General features: G+C 41.3%; 1 protein-coding gene and 1 pseudogene across 1 annotated transcript in view; one reads left to right on the top strand and one right to left on the bottom strand.

Annotated features, from left to right (window-relative positions):
• KLHL7 (kelch like family member 7) overlaps positions 1-8,962 on the bottom strand; it is a 64,774-nt gene extending 55,812 nt beyond the window's left edge. Inside the window, 1 exon segment of the mRNA XM_035723228.1 lies at positions 8,592-8,962. Coding sequence (XP_035579121.1) covers positions 8,592-8,711 — 120 coding nt within the window. The 5' untranslated portion in view covers positions 8,712-8,962.
• Positions 8,963-18,602: 9,640 nt separating this feature from the next.
• Positions 18,603-18,989, top strand: LOC113911666 (annotated as a pseudogene).
• Positions 18,990-20,803: the final 1,814 nt, after the last annotated feature.

The raw sequence follows: 20,803 nt of genomic DNA, 5'->3' as shown, positions 1-20,803 counted from the left end.
TCGTCATGATCCCAGAGTCCTGGGATCGAGCATTGGGGTCCCTGTCCAGCGGGGAGTCTGCTTTTCCCTCTTCCCCTCACCCCGCTCTTGTGCTCTCTCAAATAAATAAAATCTTTAAAAAAAAGAGTTTTTACATTCTCTCACTATCCCCAACATCAGTAAGGTAGGTCAATATTATGATCACTATTGTGCAGATACAAACATAAAAGGCTAAAGAAGTTGTGACTTGCCCAATGTCACCCAATTAGTAAGAAGACAGAGCTAGGATTCAAACCCAGATCTGTTGATTCCAAAATCCATCTTATTTCCAGTATAGTGTACTATTTCCCACAGCAATGAGTGACTAAAGGCAACACTACTAAAAGAAGTTTTATAGAAGATACAAAGCCACTTTATTTTTTTAAAATTTTATTTATTTATTTGAGAGAGAGAGAGAGAGAGAGAGAGCACAAGCAGGGAGAAGGGTTAGAGGGAGAGGGAGAAGCAGGCTTCCCGCTGAGCAGTGAGCCCAAATGCGGGGCTCGATCCCAGCACCCTGGGATTATGACCTAAGCTGCAGGCAGATGCTTAACTGACTGAGCCACTCAGGTGCCCCACAAGCTACTTTAGAATAATTTTTCATGATGAAAGCTTACAGTATAATATTAAATTGTGATTCAATGTAAGTGCAATTCAAAGAGAAGTTCTAAAAAAGAACTCATTTAATCCTGGCATACCATTTTCCAGTAGGCTAACCTGATATTTATAGAATTTATGATATTTAGCATAGATGGCATTAAGAATGTCTCTCTTAAATATTAATCAACCACATTTTTGACAGTTTAACAGAACGTAACTAAATTACATGCTGTATTATTACATACTAAAATATTTAATATGCTGGCTATTTCAATGATACGAATTTTTGTAGATGTTCACTGGAATAGCTACCTGACTTATAATTCTCCCCTCTCAGGAAATGGCCTCAGTACATAAAAGGAGCCTTTCAAGATATGTTTGTGCTACACGACCTTGTTCTCCTTAGCAAAGATAATTGATTCAAAGGGTTAACACTCAGCCCAATCTAGGTCTATCAGATCCTCTCTATCCAGGATTTGAAACTCTGAAAGGGAAACAGTTAGTGGTAGTCACAGCTGAAGTCCAATGAAGGCAGTGTCCCAGACAAAGGCTAGAGGCCTTTGGGGTTGGCATGAAGAGTTCTTGCATCTCCCAAATCTTGACTGTCTTTCTTCTCTTCAGAAGGAATTTTAATACAATCATGGCTCCCTTAAGATACCCTTCTGCATTCATTCAATACACATGGGGTAAGTGTCATGACGGTAGTATGCACTTTATACTACTGGAGTTTATTTTTTTAAATGTGGAGATAAATATATGTTTAGTTTTTATTTAAATTCCAGTTAACGTGCCATGGAATATTAGTTTCAAGTGTACCATGATTCAACTCTTCCATACATCACCTGGTGCTCATCACAAGTGCCCTCCTTAATCCCCTTCACCTATTTAACCCATTTCCCCCCCACCTCCCTTCTGGTAACCATCAGTTTGTTCTCTATTATTAAGAGTCTATTTCTTGGTTTGCCCCCTCTTTTTCCCCTCTGCTCATTTATCTTGTTTAAATTCCATGAACGAGTGAAATCAAATGATATTTGTCTTTCTCTGACTTACTTATTTTGCTTAACATAATACTCTCTAGCTCCATCCATGTTGTTGCAAATGGCAAGATTTCACTCTTTTTTTATGACTGGGTAATATTCCATGTGTGTGTGTGTGTACACAACTTCTTTATCCATTCATCAGTCAATGAGCACTTGGGTTGTTTCCATAGTTTGGCTACTGTAGATAATGATGCTATAAACATTGGGGTGCATGTATCCCTTTGAATTAGTATTTTTGTATTCTTTGATTATATACTACTGGAGTTTTTTTTTTTTTTTTTTTTTTAAAGATTTTATTTATTTATTTGAGAGAGAGAGAGAATGAGAGAGAAAGCACATGAGAGGGGGGAGGGTCAGAGGGAGAAGCAGACTCCCTGCTGAGCAGGGAGCCCGATGTGGGACTCGATCCCGGGACTCCAGGATCATGACCTGAGCCGAAGGCAGTTGCTTAACCAACTGAGCCACCCAGGCGCCCTATACTACTGGAGTTTAAAGAACATTAATCCCATCCTGAAAAGCCTGGGCCATACAGAAGGCAGGTCCCTCTCCATCTACTCACCACTTTGTCCCTCCTTTGTCCTCTAAAATCTGCCTCCTCCCCCACCACTCCATTAAAACTTAACTTGCTAAAACCACCAATTTTCAAATCCAGGGACACTTTATCTTTTTAGCCTCCCTACTACATTTGATACTCCTGACTGTCTTTTCTTTGTAACTTGTATCTTGGTTTGAATGACATTATTCCCTGCTGTCTTTCTTCCTTCCATACCTTAATCTCCAATGCACTTTTATTCCTATCCTTCAAAATGGTTGGTGCTCCCCCAGAGTTTTATCTTCTGTCCACTTTCCTTCTTACTCTGCCCTCAACCTCTAGGTGTTATCAACCATACGTATGACATCAACTATTTACATAACAAATATTTGAGCACCTATGTTGATGTTGGCAATAAAGCACTGAATAAGACAGTGTCCCTGCCCTCATGAAGCTTAGAGCCTAGCAGCAAAGACATACATTAAAATAAGATGTCGTTCTTGCCTTTATATAGATGATCAGTGCATGAACACAAGGAATGGAGTATATATAATAGAGGCTCTTGACATAAAGTAGGGCATTCAGGGAGGAAGTGGCAAGCGTGAGTAGAAGAGAAAGAGAATTAACAGGCACTGCTACAACATTTCAGGCTCTGAAGGAAGACAGGTGCCTGGAGTGAAATGGCTAAGAGAAAAGTGGTATGATATCTGACTGAAATAGGTTGGGATTACATCAGACAGGGCTGTGAAGGTCTGGTTAAAGAATAAATATTCATTACAAATCCATGATAATTAACCTCAAAAATACTGCCAGCCATCATACCAATTCTACTCTTCACAAAAATTACTTTCCTCAACCTCTAGCTTCATCTTCCTCCTTCATTTTAGTGGATGATCTCATCTCCTACTTTTCAGAGAGAACAAAGGCCTCTGGACAGAAACTCCTTTATTCTCCTGATTCCAAACACACCTATATACTAACCTCTCTTCCTTCCCACGCTTATGGAAGAGAAACTGTCCTCCCCCCAAGAGAGATTAATTACCTTTACTTTAGATCTCATCTCAGGAATCATCTATCAATTATCCATTCTGTCTCATATACATTCAAGCTCTACACCTCAAATGAATTCTTTTTTTTTTATTTTTAAAAGGTAATGGTTTTAATTGAATTAATGAGATGAAAAGAGAGTGAAGCCCTGTTTGCTATAAAATTTTTTAATTTAAATTCAATTGAATTAACATATACTGTATTATCAGTTTCAGAGTCAGAATTTAGTGATTTTTAAGCACACTTATATCTCTCCAATTTAAACAAATAAAACCAAACGAACTTCATTTGACTCCCCTACTTCCTTCAGCACCAAATTTCTCCAATAAAGCTGTTTCAATTGTCTCATATCTTACTCAAGATAATCTGACTTCCATCTGTCTCCCTATCAAAACAACACTCACTACAGTCAATAACTCTCCTGTGTTGCTATATCCTGATTTCTCATAGGCTTCAAAATTTGCCATGCTCCTTCTGAAACAATTTCTTCTCAGATTCTGAAAACTCTCATTTTCCTCTTACTCTTCTGGCCATTTTTTGGGAGGGTGGGGGGCCTCCTTATAGGCTCATTCCTTATCCTTTATCCTAGACTCGCCATGGTTTCAACAAAGAAGTTATCTTCCATCTGCAAATAATCACAAAGTAACACTTAAATTTTTTTAAAGATTTTATTTGTAAGACAGAGAGAGAGTGCATACGCGCGCACACACACAAGTGGGGGGGAGGGGCAAAGGGAGAGGGAAACAGACTCCCCAATGAGCAGGGAGCCTTACATGGGGCTCTAAACCAGAACCCCAGGATCATGACCTGAGCCTAAGGCAGATGCTTAACAGACTGAGCCACCCAGATGCCCTTTTCTTTTTTTTTTTTTAAAGATTTATTTATTTTAGAGTGAGAAAGCAGGAGGAGGGGCAGAGGGAGAGGGAGAGAGAGAATCTTAAGCAGACTCCCCACTGAGCTCTAGCCCGACAAGGGACTTGATCTCAGGACTGTGAGATCATGACCTGAGTCAAAATCCAGAGTCACATGCTTAACCAACTGAGCCACGCAGGTGCCCCTAAGATAAATTTTTTTTAAAACAGATTTTATTTATTAATTTGAGAGAGAGAGACAGAGAGAGCACATGAGCAGGGGGGAGAGGAAGAGGGAGAAAGAGAAGCAGACTCCCCGCTGAGCTGGGAGCCCGATGTGGGGTTTGATCCCAGGACCTGGAGATCATGACCTGAGCCAAAGGCAGACGCTTAACCATATGAGCCACCCAGGCGCGCCCCCCCCAATTTTTTTAAGTAAACTCTACCATCAAGTGGGGCTCAAACTCAACCCTGAGACCAAGAGTTGCACATGGTATGACTGAGCCAGCCAGGTGCCCCACAAATTTAAACTTTTAACCTGTAACTCTCCAGACCTGTCAATTCATCATAAGTACCTTAATGTCTCATGGGCACTGTAAACTGAACATATCTAAAATACAAACTATAATCCTTTCCTCAAAGCCTTGATCCTTTTCCAGTATTCCCTAGTGTCACCATCTACCTAGTTATGCATTCTAGAACCCTAGAGGTTATAACCGAAAACTTGTATTGAATCCCTCAGCATCCAGTCAACCACCACTATCATAATAGCAACAAAAATAGCCAACATTTATTGTGAACTTATCAGATCCTGTTTAAAGTTATCTTAATTTGGTTATCTAATTTAGTCATCACACCCACCTGTGGAAGTTATCACCAAGTCCTGTCAATTTTACCTCCTAAATTTCTTGACTATGTCACCTTCAAGGGACCATCTCACTGAGTTAGTGAACAACTTCCTGTTTGGTTTGCCAACAACCCCTCTGAGAACTCCCTCATTTGCCACAGATCAGGAACCATCTTTTTCAAAAGAAAAACAAATACCTGCAGATCCCTCCTCTCTCTCTTTCCCTTTTTCTCTTGCACAACACACATCTGAAGGGGTTTTAGAATAAAGGCAAATCCTCCTAACTTGACTTAGGAGACAGTGCATGGGCAGGTCTCTAGCTACTTCTCCAGTGTCATCTTATACCATCCTCCCCCTTATGTTCTGTGCTTCAGTCACACCGGCCTTTAATCAGCCTCTTGAACTTGCCATTCTATGGTAAGTAGGTAGGTATTATTAAACAACGTAAATCAACTGCAGGGTGTAATAAGGAAGGTCTCAAAACATATCCCTCAAATGTTAAGGGTCTCCTAGACTTCATTAACACAAGAGCAAAAGCAACTAGATATGAGCAGTAGTGACTATGACCTAGCCCTGCTTTGTAGAGCTCCTCTGTAGTGTATCAAGTAATAAAATTAATCTAAACAAAAAGTTAGGAAAATAAAAAGGTGCTCAACCTAATTAAATAAGATGCTACTATACACCCACTAGAATGGCTAATGTTATAAAGACTGACAATACCAAGTGTTGATAAGGAGGTAGAGTAAAAACCTAATACATGGCTGGCATGAGCGTAAGCTGGCACAACCTTGGAAACTGTAGGACAGTACCTATTAAAGCTGAGTGTAGCATAATCTATGACTCCACAACTCCACTCTTAGATATTTCCCAACAGAAATGCATACATGTGCACATCTAAAGACATGTACAAAATATACAAAAATGTTCAAAGTAGTACTATTCTTCATAGTGCTAAACTAGAAATAATTCAAATGTCCATAATGATAGAATGGATAAACTGTGGTATATTTCCACAATGGAATACTAAATACAATGAGGATGTACTAGAGCTACACAGAACAACATAATAAATCTCACAAAAATAATGTTAAGCTTTTGGAAACCAAGACTCAGGAGTATATACTGTATGATTCCATTTATATACATTTTAAAACAGGAGAAAACAAATCTATGGTGATAGAAGTTAAAACAGTGGTTACCTTTGGGGGGTGGCTAGTGATTGAGAAGAGTGTAAAGGGGGACCTCTAGTGTACTCTTCATGTTCTATTTCTTGTCAGCAGTGGTATGTTTATTTTGTAATAATTCATTGAGCTGCATGTTTATGATTTGTATCCTTTTAGTGAATCCTATACTTCATTGGAAAGTTGACTTTAAAAACAAAAGGCTAGAAATGACTGCAAGGATGATGAAGGAAATGGCTCCATAAGAAGCTGAGGCTGCTGGCTCTGAAGAACCCCCACTGGCCACTATGTATAGAGTTGGCTGCTAAGTTAGCGAGAGATGAAATGACCTAAATCATATTTATCTAAGATCACAAAACTAATGGTAGAGCAGGAACTGGAATTCAGACATTCTAATTTCACCGCGTTCTCAACTTCCTGTAAGAATGTTTCCGGGTGTGTACAGAGGGGTCCTTGTCATCCAGGCACTCATTATTCTGATCCCCAAAGTAATGAGGTCATATGGGGAAGCAAAAATAGTCACAACATAATATTCACTAAAGAACAAGAACACTTATAAAATTGGTTCTCACTCAAACACTCTCTTGCTGGCTCAGACGGGTTTCTATTTCTGCTAATTCCCATCAACTGCCCTTGTCAGTCATTCCTGGTGAGTCTCTCTTGTGTTATGATGTTATTCAGAACAATAGGAGTACAACGTAAATCAACTGCAGAGTGAAACTGCACATCTTGCAAAAGATGCAGGATTCCATGAAGTCGGTAAAAGTTCTATTGGAGAATACCCGAATAACATGTAAAGCCATTGACAAAGAGAGAATCTAACAGATTAAGGTCAGTTAACCACTGTGGAAGAGATCCCTGGTTGTTCCACCCAGCATCTATTTTCCCCTTCCTACTAAGTAACAGTAACAGAATCCTGATTGTTCAGTAACTTTATTTCTAGCTTAACAGTAAATAAACATATGTTAGTATAGTCTAAACCTAAGTCTAAGAACGGGATATGAATCAATTTTTAAACCCAATGAGCTAAACGTACAGTTTCAGAAAAATCCCCTCTTCCTCAAGTAAACAACTGATGCTGCAAGCCAGCTGCACCCTATCTACATAAGGAATGAGGCAATGCTTCACCATGCTGGTGTCCATAGACAAAACCACATATCTAGGGGGAGTGAGAGGGCTGTTGGAAACAAATTCGAGCACTGGTGAAGGCTGTTCACCCTTTATAAGCAGACACTTGTTAAATGCACCAGTTATATGAAGTCACTGGTGTTGTAAATATAAAAAGCTTTACATGAAAGGAACTTGAATGTATACATGGAAATAGATACATGAAAGTAAGTTACACATAATACTGAATTCAGACGTTCACAGCTACTTCAGCACAAAAGCCCCAGGAAAGATTTAAAGGCATTCGGACAGGTATCTACTGCATTCATGCACCACGCCAGGAGCTGATGAACAAAGACAAGATCCCGGCAGTCAGAGTTTGCTTAAAAGAAACTAGTATCTTCATACAAATCTTAAATTCCTGTACTGTTTTCCATATTCTCATTAGAACCACTAGATAAGCAAACGAGGTTTTGCTATTATTCACACTCACATCCTGCTTTTGTCTTCTTTAAAAACAGAACCAGGGTTACAAAACAGAAACGTTCCCGCATCTCCTTAGATGCGTATTTTTTAGAATAAAGCTTATGGAATAAAAAAAGTAACCAAGTGACTTTCCTATGCTCTTTGGTAGAAGATGTTATGGAATTAAAAAAACAAAACAAAAAACCTCTCTAGTCTACATTCTCCGTGTTAAAATCCATTCTTTTCATAACCCACCTTTCGCCGACGTGAAGACTTTCATTAATGCGCCACACATCAAAGACAACAAAGAGCTCCTCTTCATAAGAGGCGCACAGGGGCCTTAAAAGACTGAGCGGTATTTATCGGTGACTCTTTCTGCTCTAAATTAACACGTACAGGAGGATTTGTCTTCAACTAGCTCCACCCGGCTAACACAGAGGAGGGGCGGGGATCGTTATTTAAGAGTAGCTGATTTCAGGCCAGCACTGCTTTTCCCTTCTGTGAGGGCTTCGGGTTGGGCTGTGCCAATGGGCTTCTTCGCACAAGATCTCACGACACCTTAAAGCGGCTCGCCAATGGAGGGATCCTCGCCTCACAAAGAGATAACTAGGGCAGAGCTGTTATACAACCGATACGCGACGCCGAATGCCAGCCCGGCGAGTCCCCCAGGAGTGTGACTTGGGAGCCACAGCATCCGCAGACGAGGAGACGCTGCTGCTCGAGAACGGTTTAACGCGACCCTCTACTAAACAGCAGCTTGACTAGCGTGCGAAAATGGGAGGAAGGGCGAGGACCGAGGAAGAGAGCCGCGAACCACCGGGCGCGGTTTCGGCCCAGGGAGCCAGGGGCGCGAGTCCCGGACCCCCTCCCCCCTGGCGTCCGTCACTCCCACAAAGGCGGTACCTGTTTCCGCATGTTATTCATGACGCCCATGAAGCCCGCCAACAATTTAGCTTCTTCTCGAGCAGCAAGTTTCTTCTCGGTCTTCTTCTTGCTGCTCTTCTCCACCCCGGAGGCTGCCATCCTCCGTCAGCTCGGTTCACGCCCGGGGCTGGCCGGGCCGAGCGAGGGGTTGCACGCTCCGGGCACTCTGGGGCTTCTGTTTACCAAACAGCGCGGCCGGGACTGCGGCTGCAGCGCCTTGCTGCCGGCGCGGCCACTGCGGAAGGACAAGGCCTGGCGGCCCCCTCAGAAACTCACCGGGAGGCGACGTCGCGGGCTCGGCGGCGTCCCGACAGAACCGGAGCCGGGCCGAGGAGTCTGCGCACTTCGCTCGCGGGGGCGGGCGCGCTCTGAAGGGAGCAGGGGGGCGAGGCCTGCGCGTCACAGTGGCGCGCCGCTCCCAGCGACGCGCTGCGGGCCGGTTGCCTTTGTCGGCGCTGGCCGCCGGCGGAATTTTCACTTCCAGCCGCTCCAAGGCGTGCGTGCCCTTCCTTGTCCCTGAGTCAGGTTTTACAAATTTAGGTTATGGGACGAGATTTTCTTTTTTTGGATAGGTAGGCGGTATCTCCTGTTGGTGTAAGCACCGTAGGAACCGAGTTGGTGTTTTCGTCCCTGCAGCATCACAGACTGGCAAATTGTAGACGCTCAATATATATTTATTAAACGATGAAAGATTATCACGGACTGCAAGTGAAAGGCATCGTGCACGGAACACAAGAGTTATTTGCTTGGGATTCATAAAGCAAAAACACACGATCCCGTTGGTGTCTCCTGGATGGGGAATGCCTGCTTACTTAGGCTGGTTTACGTAGTGTTTGAAACCAGATCAGGTATCAGCTCCAGAAATCCTCAGTCCAGTTAGTCTTCCCCAAGTATTCTACCGTGACACGAAACTCAGTCACGGCACTCAGGAAGAGGCTTTTTTTTTTTTTTTTTTACTATAATAATCTGTTCTTTCGAGTGTATGCTAATAATACAGGATTATTTGAAATGGTACATTATTTTACATTCTGAAAATTTTCTACATATCCTTTTAATTTTCTACCTAGGTGTATATAGGCATATACGGAGACATAGTTCATAGAAAATAACACTATCGAAGCATGCTTTCTCTTGAGGACAAACAATATACAATAACTCAAATGAAAGAGCAGGTGGCATATAAGCCTCCATTTTTATGAAAGAGTAGGGCATTCATGCCTATGTGCACTCTTTCTTCTGTTAATCTAGAGGTTCTCGGATCTTCTATTTCAATAATTTGAGGTTCTAGAGTGGACCCTGGCAAGAGAAACCATTTGTTCCTCATGAAATGAGAAACAAGGAAAATTTTGTTTACTTTATTAAATGACCCAGAACACTGAAGAATAGGAGTGTATTTAAGCATTTCTTTTCATTGGGCTGCCTGGGTGGCTCAGTTGTTAAGCGTCTGCCTTCGCCTCAGGTCATGATCCCAGGACCCTGGAATCAAGCCTTGCGTTGGGCTCCCTGGTCCACCGGAAGCCTGCTTCTCCCTCTCCCACGCCCTCTGCTTGTGTTCCTGCTCTCGCTATCTCTCTCTGTCAAATAAATAAATAAAATCTTTTAAAAAGGAAACCAAACATTTCTTTTCATTGAAAGGAAGTGGAAACCCGTCTTTTAACTCTAAGGCCTTGGGAGACACTAAGGATGCAGGATTCAAAGGCAAAAGTGCAGGTGATGAGATGGGATACTATTCTGTAACAAAGCAAAAGAAACAAGGAACAGCAATCATCCTACTTGATATTGAAACAGTTATTTCACATATTGCAGAATATACCTGATTTTATTGTGCTTCACTGCGCTTTGCCTTGTTGCTTTTTTTTTTTTTTTTTTTACAATTTAAAGGTTTGTGGCAACACTATGCTAAGCAAGTCTATCAACACAATTTTTCCAACAGCATTTACTCACTTTGTGTCTGTCACATTTTGGAATTCTAGCAGTATATCATATTTTTTATTATATTTGTTATGGTGCTCTTGATCAGTCAGTGATCTTTGATGTTACCAAAGCAATTGTTTTGGGGTGCCACAAACTGCCCCTATGTAAGATGGTGAACTTAATATATGTGTGTTCTGACTGTTCCACTAACCAGCTGTTTCCCTGTCTCTCTCTCCTCAGACCTCCATATTCCCTGAGACACATCAGTATGGGAATTAGGTCAATTAATAACCCTATGATGATCTTTAAGTGTTCAAGCAGAAGGAAGGCTTGCAGATCTGTGTCACTTTAAGTCAAAAGCCAGAAATGATTAAGCTTAGTGAGGAAGACATGTTGAAAGTAGAGGAAGACATGAGATAGGCTCAAAGCTAGGTACCAAACTGTGGGCCAACTTGTGAATGCAAAGGAAAAGTTCTTGAGGGAAATTAAAAGTGTTACTCCAGTGAACACACAAATGATAAGAAAGTGAAACAGCCTTACTGCTTATATGGAGAAAGTTCTAGTGGTCTAGATAGAAGATCAAACAAGTCACTGCATTGCCTTAAGCCAAAGCCTAATCCAGAGCAAGGTCCTAACTTTCTTCAATTCTGTGAAGGCTGAAAGAGGTGAGGGAGCTACAGAAAATTTAAGCTAGCAGAGGTTGGTTCATGAGATTTAAGGAAAGAAGTCATCTCTATAATGTAAAAGTGCAAGGTGAAGCAGTGATGATGTAGAAGCTGTAGTAAATTATTTAGAAGATCTAGCTAAGATTATTAATGAGGGTGGCTACACCAAACAACAGATTTTCAATATAGGTGAAACAGTCTTCTATTGAAAGAAGATGCCATTTGGGACTTTCATAGCTAGAGAAGAAAAATCAATGCCTGGTTTTAAAGTGTCAAAGACAGGGTTATTCTCTTGTTAGGGGCTAATGAAGCTGGTGACTTTAAGTTGAAACCAATGCTCATTTACCATTCCAAAACTCCTAGGGCCCTTAAGAATTATGCTAGATTTACTCTGTCTGTGCACTATACATGCAACAACAAAGCCTGGGTGATGGCACATCTGTTTACAACATGGTTTACTTAATATTTTAGTCCCACTGTCGAGATCTGCTTGGAAAAAAAGGATTCCTTTCAAAATATGATTGCTCACTGACAATACTCCTGGTCACTTGAGAGCTCTAACGGAGATGTGAAACAACATTAATGTTGTTTTCATGCCTGCTAACACAACATTCATTCTGCAGCCCATGGATCAAAGAGTAATTTTGACTTTCAGGTCTTATTATTTAAGAAATACTTTTCATAAGGCTGTAGCTGCCATACATAGTGATTCCTCTGATGAATCTAAGCACAGTAAATTGAAAATCTTCTGGAAAGGGTTCACCATTTTAGATGTCATTAAGAACATTTGTAACTCATGGAAGAGGCCAAAATGTTAACATTAATGGGAATTTGGAAGAAATTGATTCTAATCCTCATGGATGACCTGGAGGGGTTCAAGACTTCAGTGAAGGACAGAACGGTTGATGTGGTGGAAACAGCAAGAGAACTAGAATCAGAGGTAGATCCTGGGGGTGCATGGGTGCCTGTCAGTTAACTGTCCAGCTCTTGGTTTCGATTCAGGTTGTGATCTCATGGGTTGTGAGTTCAAGCCCCGTGTCGGGCTCCCTGCTTAGTGGGGAGTCTGCTTGAAGATTCTCTCCCTCTGCCCCTCCCCTGTGCTCTTCCTCTCTCTAAAATAAATAAATAAATCTTAAAAAAATAAATAAAATAAGTAAATCTTAAAAAAAAGTGGAGGCTGAAGATGTGATTGAATTGCTGCAATCTCATGATAAAACTTTAATGGATAAGGAATTGTTTTTCATGGATGAGCAAAGGAAGTGGTTTCTTGAGATGGAATCTACTGGTGAAGATATTGTGTAGATTGTTTAAATGACAACAAAGGATTTGTAATATTACATAAACTTAGTTGACAAAGCAGCAGCAGGGTTTGAGAGGATTGACTCCAGTTTTGAAAGAAATTCTACTATGAGTAAAATGCTATCAAAGATCATCACATGGTACAGAGAAATTAGCTGTGAAAGGAAGAGTCTATTGAGGCAGTGAACTTCACTGTTGTCTTATTTTAAGAAATTGCACAGCCACCCCAGCCTTCAGCAACCACCATCCTGACCAGTCAGCAACCATCAACATTGAGGCAAAACCCTCCACCAGCAAAAAGATTACAGCTCACTGAAAGTTCGGATGATTATTAGCAATTTTTAGCAATAGTTTTTTTAAAATTAGGATATGTACCTTGTTTTTTAATACATAATGCTATTGCACACTTAATAGACTTCAGTATAATGCACAGAGGTTAAGCATGAAACTTTGCCTGATGCCAGTCAAGCACCCCAACTCTTTAGGTTGTTCAACTTTGGGCAAATGGCTCAACTTCTCTCATGCCTCAGTCTCTTTATTTATAAGAATAGAACCTGCCACATGTAACTGATATAAGGATTACAAAAATGCTTAGATTGGTGCCACCCTGAGACAAACAATATTACTTCACTGAGTTAATAATTTCACTACTATTATTTAATCCAGAATTCCCCAAAATGTGTTCCTCAGAATTCTAGGGCTATGAACCACTGAAATAGGATCCCCACCTCCCCTACCTTCCCCTGAAATAGGATCCCTGTGATTACAACTTTGGGAAATAAGATATAGGTTCTTAGAGAAAAATCCACAATATATTTGCGTATGAAGTGTTTGGCGAGGGCTGCTGTACCTATTGCTTGAATCTACCAACTTTGCCGTAGTATACTGCCTTTTGAGGTATCAGGTTAGCCCATTCCTATTTTTCATGGATTATTCAATCCTTTATCCACGTATAGTATGGGGCCTAAAGAGGCTCTTGTTCTGTGGGACTTTACTTATACTTGGTACAGCTTATTGGATCACAGTTGAACACCCGAATCAAAGAAAGCCAGTTAATAAAGTGGAGGGAAGAGCAATTAGCTTCTCTCTGGTAAATGGACAGATAGATGTTAGTGAGCCGGTACTTAGCAATTCTACAGGGAATACATGACAAACTATAGAAATGATCCCTGAAAGTATAGTCTTTCTACAGGGAATATGTAGAAGGGGCTCCAGGCAGCCATCTCTGGGCCATGTGCGTAGATAAGCAGAGAAAGGCAGTCTGCAGGAACTGCATAGAGAGAAAAACAAACAAACAACTAAGCAAAACAGAACCAGAAATCCAAAGAGAAGTCAAAGGAGAGACCAGGTGGTGTGTGTGTGTGTGTGTGTGTGTGTGTGTGTGTGTGTGTGTGTGTGTATGTGTGTAAGAGAGAGAGATAGAGACAGAGATAGAGATAGAGATATATAGAGATAGAAAGAGATACAGTGAGGTTAACTGAGCTTAAAATTCAGGATCTCTAACTTTTAACAGGCCCCTATCAAGTTTGGGGTCCTAGCAATGTGTTCATATGGTCATTTGGTTTTGTAAAGTTTCTAAAAGATATTCTAACCATAATAGGTTGAATCTGTTGTCTCATTCTACTCTGATTTTGCCTTATCATATTTATTTTACTATAAAGTGGTATTGGAGTGGATGAGGACTTCTTGGGAACTAAGAACAAATTGAGTTGGGGATACATTTTGTTGGGGGTTAGTAGCATATACTTTTGTGGATCATAGTTACCTCTACATAATTAGGTTATTTTTAGCCCTTCTGATGTATGTGCGACTTCCAGTAATGGTCCCTGTGTCCATTGTGCCAATGCAAAGATGTAGGGCCAGGGATCTTATCACAATATATCCTACAGTGCCCCACACTGAAAGTGTGTAAGGAGTGGAGGAGAAAGAAGTTTGAAATCTATAAAGCCAGTAGCTGATCTGTGCAGAATTCTTTCACATCTTCAGATGTGTAAATTGTAAGCAAAGGATTTAGTACTCATTGAATTCTAGTCAAAAATGGTATAAATATACTTGTCATGCATATATTTTGTAATACGGCATGTAAGTTACAAGTGTGACCTCAGCTTGCAAAATGGCAGAGTAAGGACCTCTGAAAATCCATTCCCCCATAAAAGTGACAAGAACACTGGGAAATTGTCGAAATCAGCTTTTTCAGATTGCTGAAAATTAGCTTAAGGCTTGCAATAATCCAAGGAGTATTTTTCTGCACCTTGTTTCCTTTCTTCAATATTATGTTTATGAAGCTCATCTATGTTAATATTTAGAGCTTTAAGTATCATTTTTTTACTACAATGTAATTTTTTACTGTATCAATATCCATCCTTTATCCATTTTCCTATTAGGGGACATTTAGGTTGTTTAGACTTTTTTCTATCACCTAAACATAGCTACTCATATATAAATATATATCTCCTTGTGTATATGTGTGACATTCTAAGTAAGGTCCAGGCGTGGAATTGCTTAGAGAGGAAATATGCATTGTCAACTTTACCAGGTTTTATCAAATTGCTCTCCAGAGTGGTTGTACCAAATTATATTCTTGCCAGCAATGGATAAGTGCTCAATAAACTCAGAGCCCCAATTTTTGTTTACACAACTCATAATCATAAATGGTAAGGAACTGGGGGACTTAAATGGTAAGGAACTGGGGGACTTACACAACTCATAATCATAAATGGTAAGGAACTGGGGGACTTAAGACAATTAGTCTTAATTACTGAAGTCATTTTTCCTTCAATAAAGTCAACAAAAATTAACATTTAATGAGAACTTACTATATGGTAATCACTGTTACATATTTTCTCTATATCACTCCCTTCATCTTCATGGCCTGGTGAGCTAGGCACTGATAATTCAGACTTCACAAAAATTAAGAACTTCTCTTCAAAAGTCATTGTTAAGAGAACGAAAAGACAAGCTACAGCCTGGGAGAAAATATTTGCAAATCACATATCTGATGAATGACTCATTTCCAGAATATGTAAAGAACCCTCAAAATTCAATAGGAAGAAAGGAAACAATTTTGGGGGGAAAAACAACCAAGCAAAATATTTGAACAGATATTTCACCAAAAAATATATTTATAGATAGGAAACAAGCATTATTAACTATCAGGAAAATACAAATTAAAACCAAATAAGATACCACTTCACACCCAAAAGAATGTCTAAAGTTAAAAAGACTGACCACATCAACTGTGTGAGGATACGGAAAAAACTGATGCTCTCATACATGGCCAGTGGGAACATAAAATGTATAACTACTTTGGAACACAGTTTGGCAGTTTCTTAAAAGTAAGCATATGCTCACTAGATAAATCAGTCATTCAACTTATAGGTATTTACATCCAAAGGAGTGAAAGTATATGTCCAGCTAATATTTGTAAAAAATGTTTATAGAAGACTTATTTGTAATAGCGTGAATCTGGAAACAACTCTATGTTCAACAGGTGAAAATATTAAAAGAAAGTGATATATCCATACAGTGGAATACTGTGCATCAATAAAAAGGAATGAACTCTGCAAAAAATGGATGAATATTAAAATATTTTTTTGCTGAGTAGAAGGCAGGCAAAAAATAGTACATATTGTATGAATCCATTTATATAATTCTAGACGATGCAAACTAATCTGTATTGATAGAAAGCAGATCAGTGGTTGCCTGGGCTATGGGTTGGGAACAGGGAGAGACAAAAGGGAAGGATTACAAAGGGGCATGAAGAAAAATTTGGGGGAGCTCTAATGGTGATGTCAGCAAGATAGCTGAATAAGATCTCCCTTTCTCGTATTCCCTCCCTCCTCAACAACGACCATTTGATATCCATCCATGAGCAAAAGTGCCTTTGTGGAAACTACAGGATTCAGTTAGGAGATTGTGAAACTCCTGTGCAGTCCAAGAATTAGGAGAGCTGTTTGGGAGGACAGGCCTGTACACAGGCAGCTGACCTACCTAATGTAGTTCCAGCCCTAGACCCAAAAGAGCTTCATACTCCTAAGACTTAGCTACAACCTTGTTTGGCTTTGGTTCTGTTACCAGCACCATACACCACAGGTCTGGGAGGGCACTTGCCTACTTGTGGGTCGAGTAATAGATATACGGACCTCAGTCTAGGCTGTGGACCCTGAAGTAGCCCTTGAACTGGCTTCTGTCTCTCTTAGCCACAGTCCAGGAGATCCTGGAGAACATTGATTTAGGCAATCACCCACAGATGAGAGAGCCTTTGTGGAAGTCCAAGGGTCCAGCAGATAAGATCCAGCGCACCATTGGAGCCCAAACATACAGAATTCAAGACTGAATGCACGGGTGAGAGTAAGAGGAATGGTTTGACTCTACCTGCATCAACTGTCCCACAAGCAGCACAGCTCAGTACTAAGAGAGCCCTTCTCAGCTCATGATTTCTCCCATAGGACAAAGTAAAAGCATGTGAATGAACACCTGACTTTCCTACCTGTTCAGGATGTTGCCCAAAAGGCCCATTTCTCTCTAATCACAATCCGGAGTACTGAGTCATGAGCTGCATGATGGGGGTGGGGTGGGAGAGATGAGGGGATAGAGGTGGTGCGTAGCTGGGAGAATAGGAGCCAGGACTCAGAATGACTGTGAGTAAGGGGCACAGATCCTCTAACCCTGACCTGGACTCCACTGGGAGGCTTGCCCATGAGCCACTGGGGATTCCTTGCATGCAGATCCCCCTCAGTTGGCCCACAGGTACCCCCAGCACTCTATGTGCCTCGCCTACACACACTCCCACCTCATGGCCAGCTCCCTGTGTACACTCCCAATGACAGGGAGAGGGAGCTTTTGCAGACAGCTAGTGAGCACATGCAGAAAGCCCAAATCTGTAAGCCTGGGAGAGACCACAGACTTGAGAATTTAGTACCTCCTTTGGGAAAGCAAAAGGGAAGCTATGGCACCTGACCTGGTGCTTTGCAGGACCCAGACAAGGCATACGAGTTTAAGAATTCTGCCACAAGAGGGAGCAAAAGGCATGAGGCAGGCATATTCACAGAAGGTCTGAGAAAGCTTCAGAAGCCCTAGCAGGACTGATGGAGGTATCGCTCTTCCAGTCAGTCAGGAAAAGACTGGAGAAGGTGACTGCTACACAAATGTAAAGATAGCAACGTGAGACTTCAAGAAACATGAAAAATCAAGGAAACATGACATGACCAAAGGATCACAATTTCTTTTTATTTTTAATTTTTTAAAGATTACTTATTTATTTGAGAGAGAGAGAGAGTGAGCCAGGGGAGAGGCAGAGGGAGAGAATCCTAAGCAGACTCCAAGCTGAGCATGGATCTTGATGCAGGGCTTGATCTCACAACCCCGAGACCATGACCCGAGCCAAAATCAAGAGTTGGACACTCAACTGAATGAGCCACCCAGGCACCACCCCCACCTTTTTTAAAAGTAGGCTCCATGCCCAGCATGGAGCCCAATGCAGGGCTTGAGCCCACGGCCCTGAGATCAAGGCCTGGCAAACATCTGGTCTGACTCAACTCAAGCCCAAGGCAGCCTCTGACTGGCCTTCTAACACTGCAGGCACCAGACTCTGCCCACAACAGGCAGAGAGCAACTGCAGGCTGGACTGAAGGCAAACACAGCTCCGCCACAACGGCAGGATACCCCTGTAGCAACACACATAGGAGACACCCCTGAAGACCATTTTCTGGTGAAAAGGAGACATTGCACTGTGGGGCACTATAGGACCTCTTCTTCATAAAGCCACTACCTTCAAGTGTGGGAGGCATAGCTGACTTTCCTAACACTTAGAAACAGACACAGCAATAGATAAAATGAGGAGACAGAGGAATATGTCCTAAATGAAAGAGCAGAACAAAATCATAGCAAGAGACCTAAACAGAATGGAGATAAGGAATATGTCTGATAGCATAAAGTAATGCTCATAAAGATACTCACTAAAATTGAGAAAGGAGTGCAGGACCTCCACGAGACCCTCCACAAAAAGATAGGAGATCTAAAAAAGAACCAATTAGAGATCATGAACTCACTAAATGAAATTAAAAATAGACTGCCTGGAATAAATAACAAAAAAGAGGAAGAAGCGGACAACATGGCAGCTTCCATGCTGGGCTCTCTGCTGTGGACTGTCTGGCAGGTGGTTCCTTTATCACCTTCAGGCCAAGTTCAAGGTTCTTAGGTAGACTGGAAAATCTTGCCTGATGTGAAGAGACGAAAAATGGCCTACGAATATGCATATGAGAGGCTACAGATCAGTTTACTCAGGAAGAATACCATTTTGCCAAAAGATCTTCAGGAAGAGGCTGATGGAGAAATTGCTGCCCTTCCCTGGGGTACCTGTCCTGTTAGAATCTGAAATTGGTGCGTTATGACATCCTGTCCATGTGGTGTAAAGCGGCACTGGAGGCTTAGTTGTATTGTCTTCCATCACTTAGCAGACCATGGGCAGCTGTCAGGGGTCCAGCGAGCAATATGGTGACCCACTCTGGAACCTACTGAGCAGGAAAACCAGTTCTGGCAAGAAGAGACTTCTCTAATAGACGAAAACCTAGTTTTATAGGCGTCAGTATGGGAGTCTAGTCTACCTGATGCTGCCTGTAGTTAAATTATTTTTTAATTTTAAAATAAGAAATTTAGAAGTTTCATTCTGTCAGTGAATTCTGGCTATCTGTGAATTATCTCTTCTCTTGGACTTAAAAATGAACTATACTGGGGCACCTGGGTGGCTCAGTCATTAAGCGTCTGCCTTCCACTCAGGTCATGATCCCAGGTCCGGGGATCAAGCCCTGCATTGGGCTCCCTGCTCCGCGGGAAGCCTGCTTCTCCCTCTCACACTCCCCCTGCTGTGTTCCCTCTCTTGCTGTGTGTCTCCCTGTCAAATAAATAAATAAAATCTTAAAAAAAAAAAGAACCATACTGTTTCCATACATAGTACAAGGAGTAGAGTAATAAAAAATATGTGAAAATTAAAAAAAAAAAGAGGAAGCAGAAGAACGTATCAGTAACCTGGAGGACAGAATAATGGAAAGTAATCAAGCTGAGCAGATGAGAGGGGGGAAGAAATACACAAAATAAGAATCGCCCCAGGGAACTCAGTGACATTGCCAAGCATAACAGTTTCATGATAGGGATCCCAGGAGAAGAAAGAGAAAAAGGGGCAGAAGATTTATTTGAAGAAATAATAGCTGAAAACTTCCTGAATCTGGGGAAGGAAAGAGAAATTCAGATCCGGGAGGCACAGAGAGCCTGCCAACCCAAGGAGGTCTGCACCAAGACACAGAGTAAATAAGATGGCTAAAAGTAGTGATAAAGAGAGAGTTTTAAAAGCAGCAAGAAAAAGGAAAGCAATTATATACAAGGGAAAGCCCCTAAAGCTATCAATGGATTTTTCAGCAGAAACTTTGTAGGCCAAAAGAAAGTGGTATGTTCAAAGTACTAAAAGGGAAAAAAATCTGCAGCCGAGAATACTCTATCCAGCAAGGCTTTCATTCAGAATAGAAGGAGAGATAGTTTCCCAGAAAAACAAAAGTTAAAGTTATTAATGACCAGGAGCAAAACCAAACATGTCCCCATCACACACAATTCCATCAGCCTGTGGGACTCAAATCCACAGTCCAGGCCCCCTCCTGCCCAAGTCAGCATGCACTGCCTGCCACCTGCTCAATGCCAAGTCAACATGTCTTCACCTCAGATCGACAAGGACTAAAACTGACACTCGTCCCCTCAAATTCTAACCCCTGCGCTCAAGTTTATTCACAAAAGTGGGCATAATTTTAACAGCAGAATGAAACAACCCAAATAGTGACACTAATTCTGTGGAACCTATACTGGATAAAAGAAGTGTGCTAGGCTGAGAACATCTCAACAAGCACATCAAAGAACAATACAAACAGCACGATTCTCGTTACTAAAAGAAACAAACCTGGAAAAATAAAACAAGATGAAATCAGAGAGGGAAAAAAACCATAAGAGATTCTTAATCATAGGAAACAAACTGAGGGTTGTTGGAGGGCCGTGGGGTAGGTGGATGGGATAACTGGATGATGGTCATTAAGGAGGGCACTAGAAGTACTGAGCACTGGGTGTTACATTGCAACTGATGAATCACTGAACTCTACCTCTGAAACTAATAATACACTAGATGTTAATAATTGAATTTAAATTAAAACCGCCCCCCCCCCAAAAAAACCCAGCAGAATGGATCAAGCAGAAGAAAGAATCTATGAAGTGGAAGACATTTGAAATTATCCAGTCCGAGGAGAACAAAGAGAAAAGAATGAAAAAGATTGAAGA

This window comes from Zalophus californianus, chromosome 12, assembly GCF_009762305.2.
Source record: "Zalophus californianus isolate mZalCal1 chromosome 12, mZalCal1.pri.v2, whole genome shotgun sequence".
In the NCBI taxonomy this organism is placed as follows: Eukaryota; Metazoa; Chordata; class Mammalia; order Carnivora; family Otariidae; genus Zalophus; species Zalophus californianus.
The sequence above is the reverse complement of the archived record's forward strand: the minus strand, read 5'-3'. Positions and strand labels throughout refer to the sequence as shown.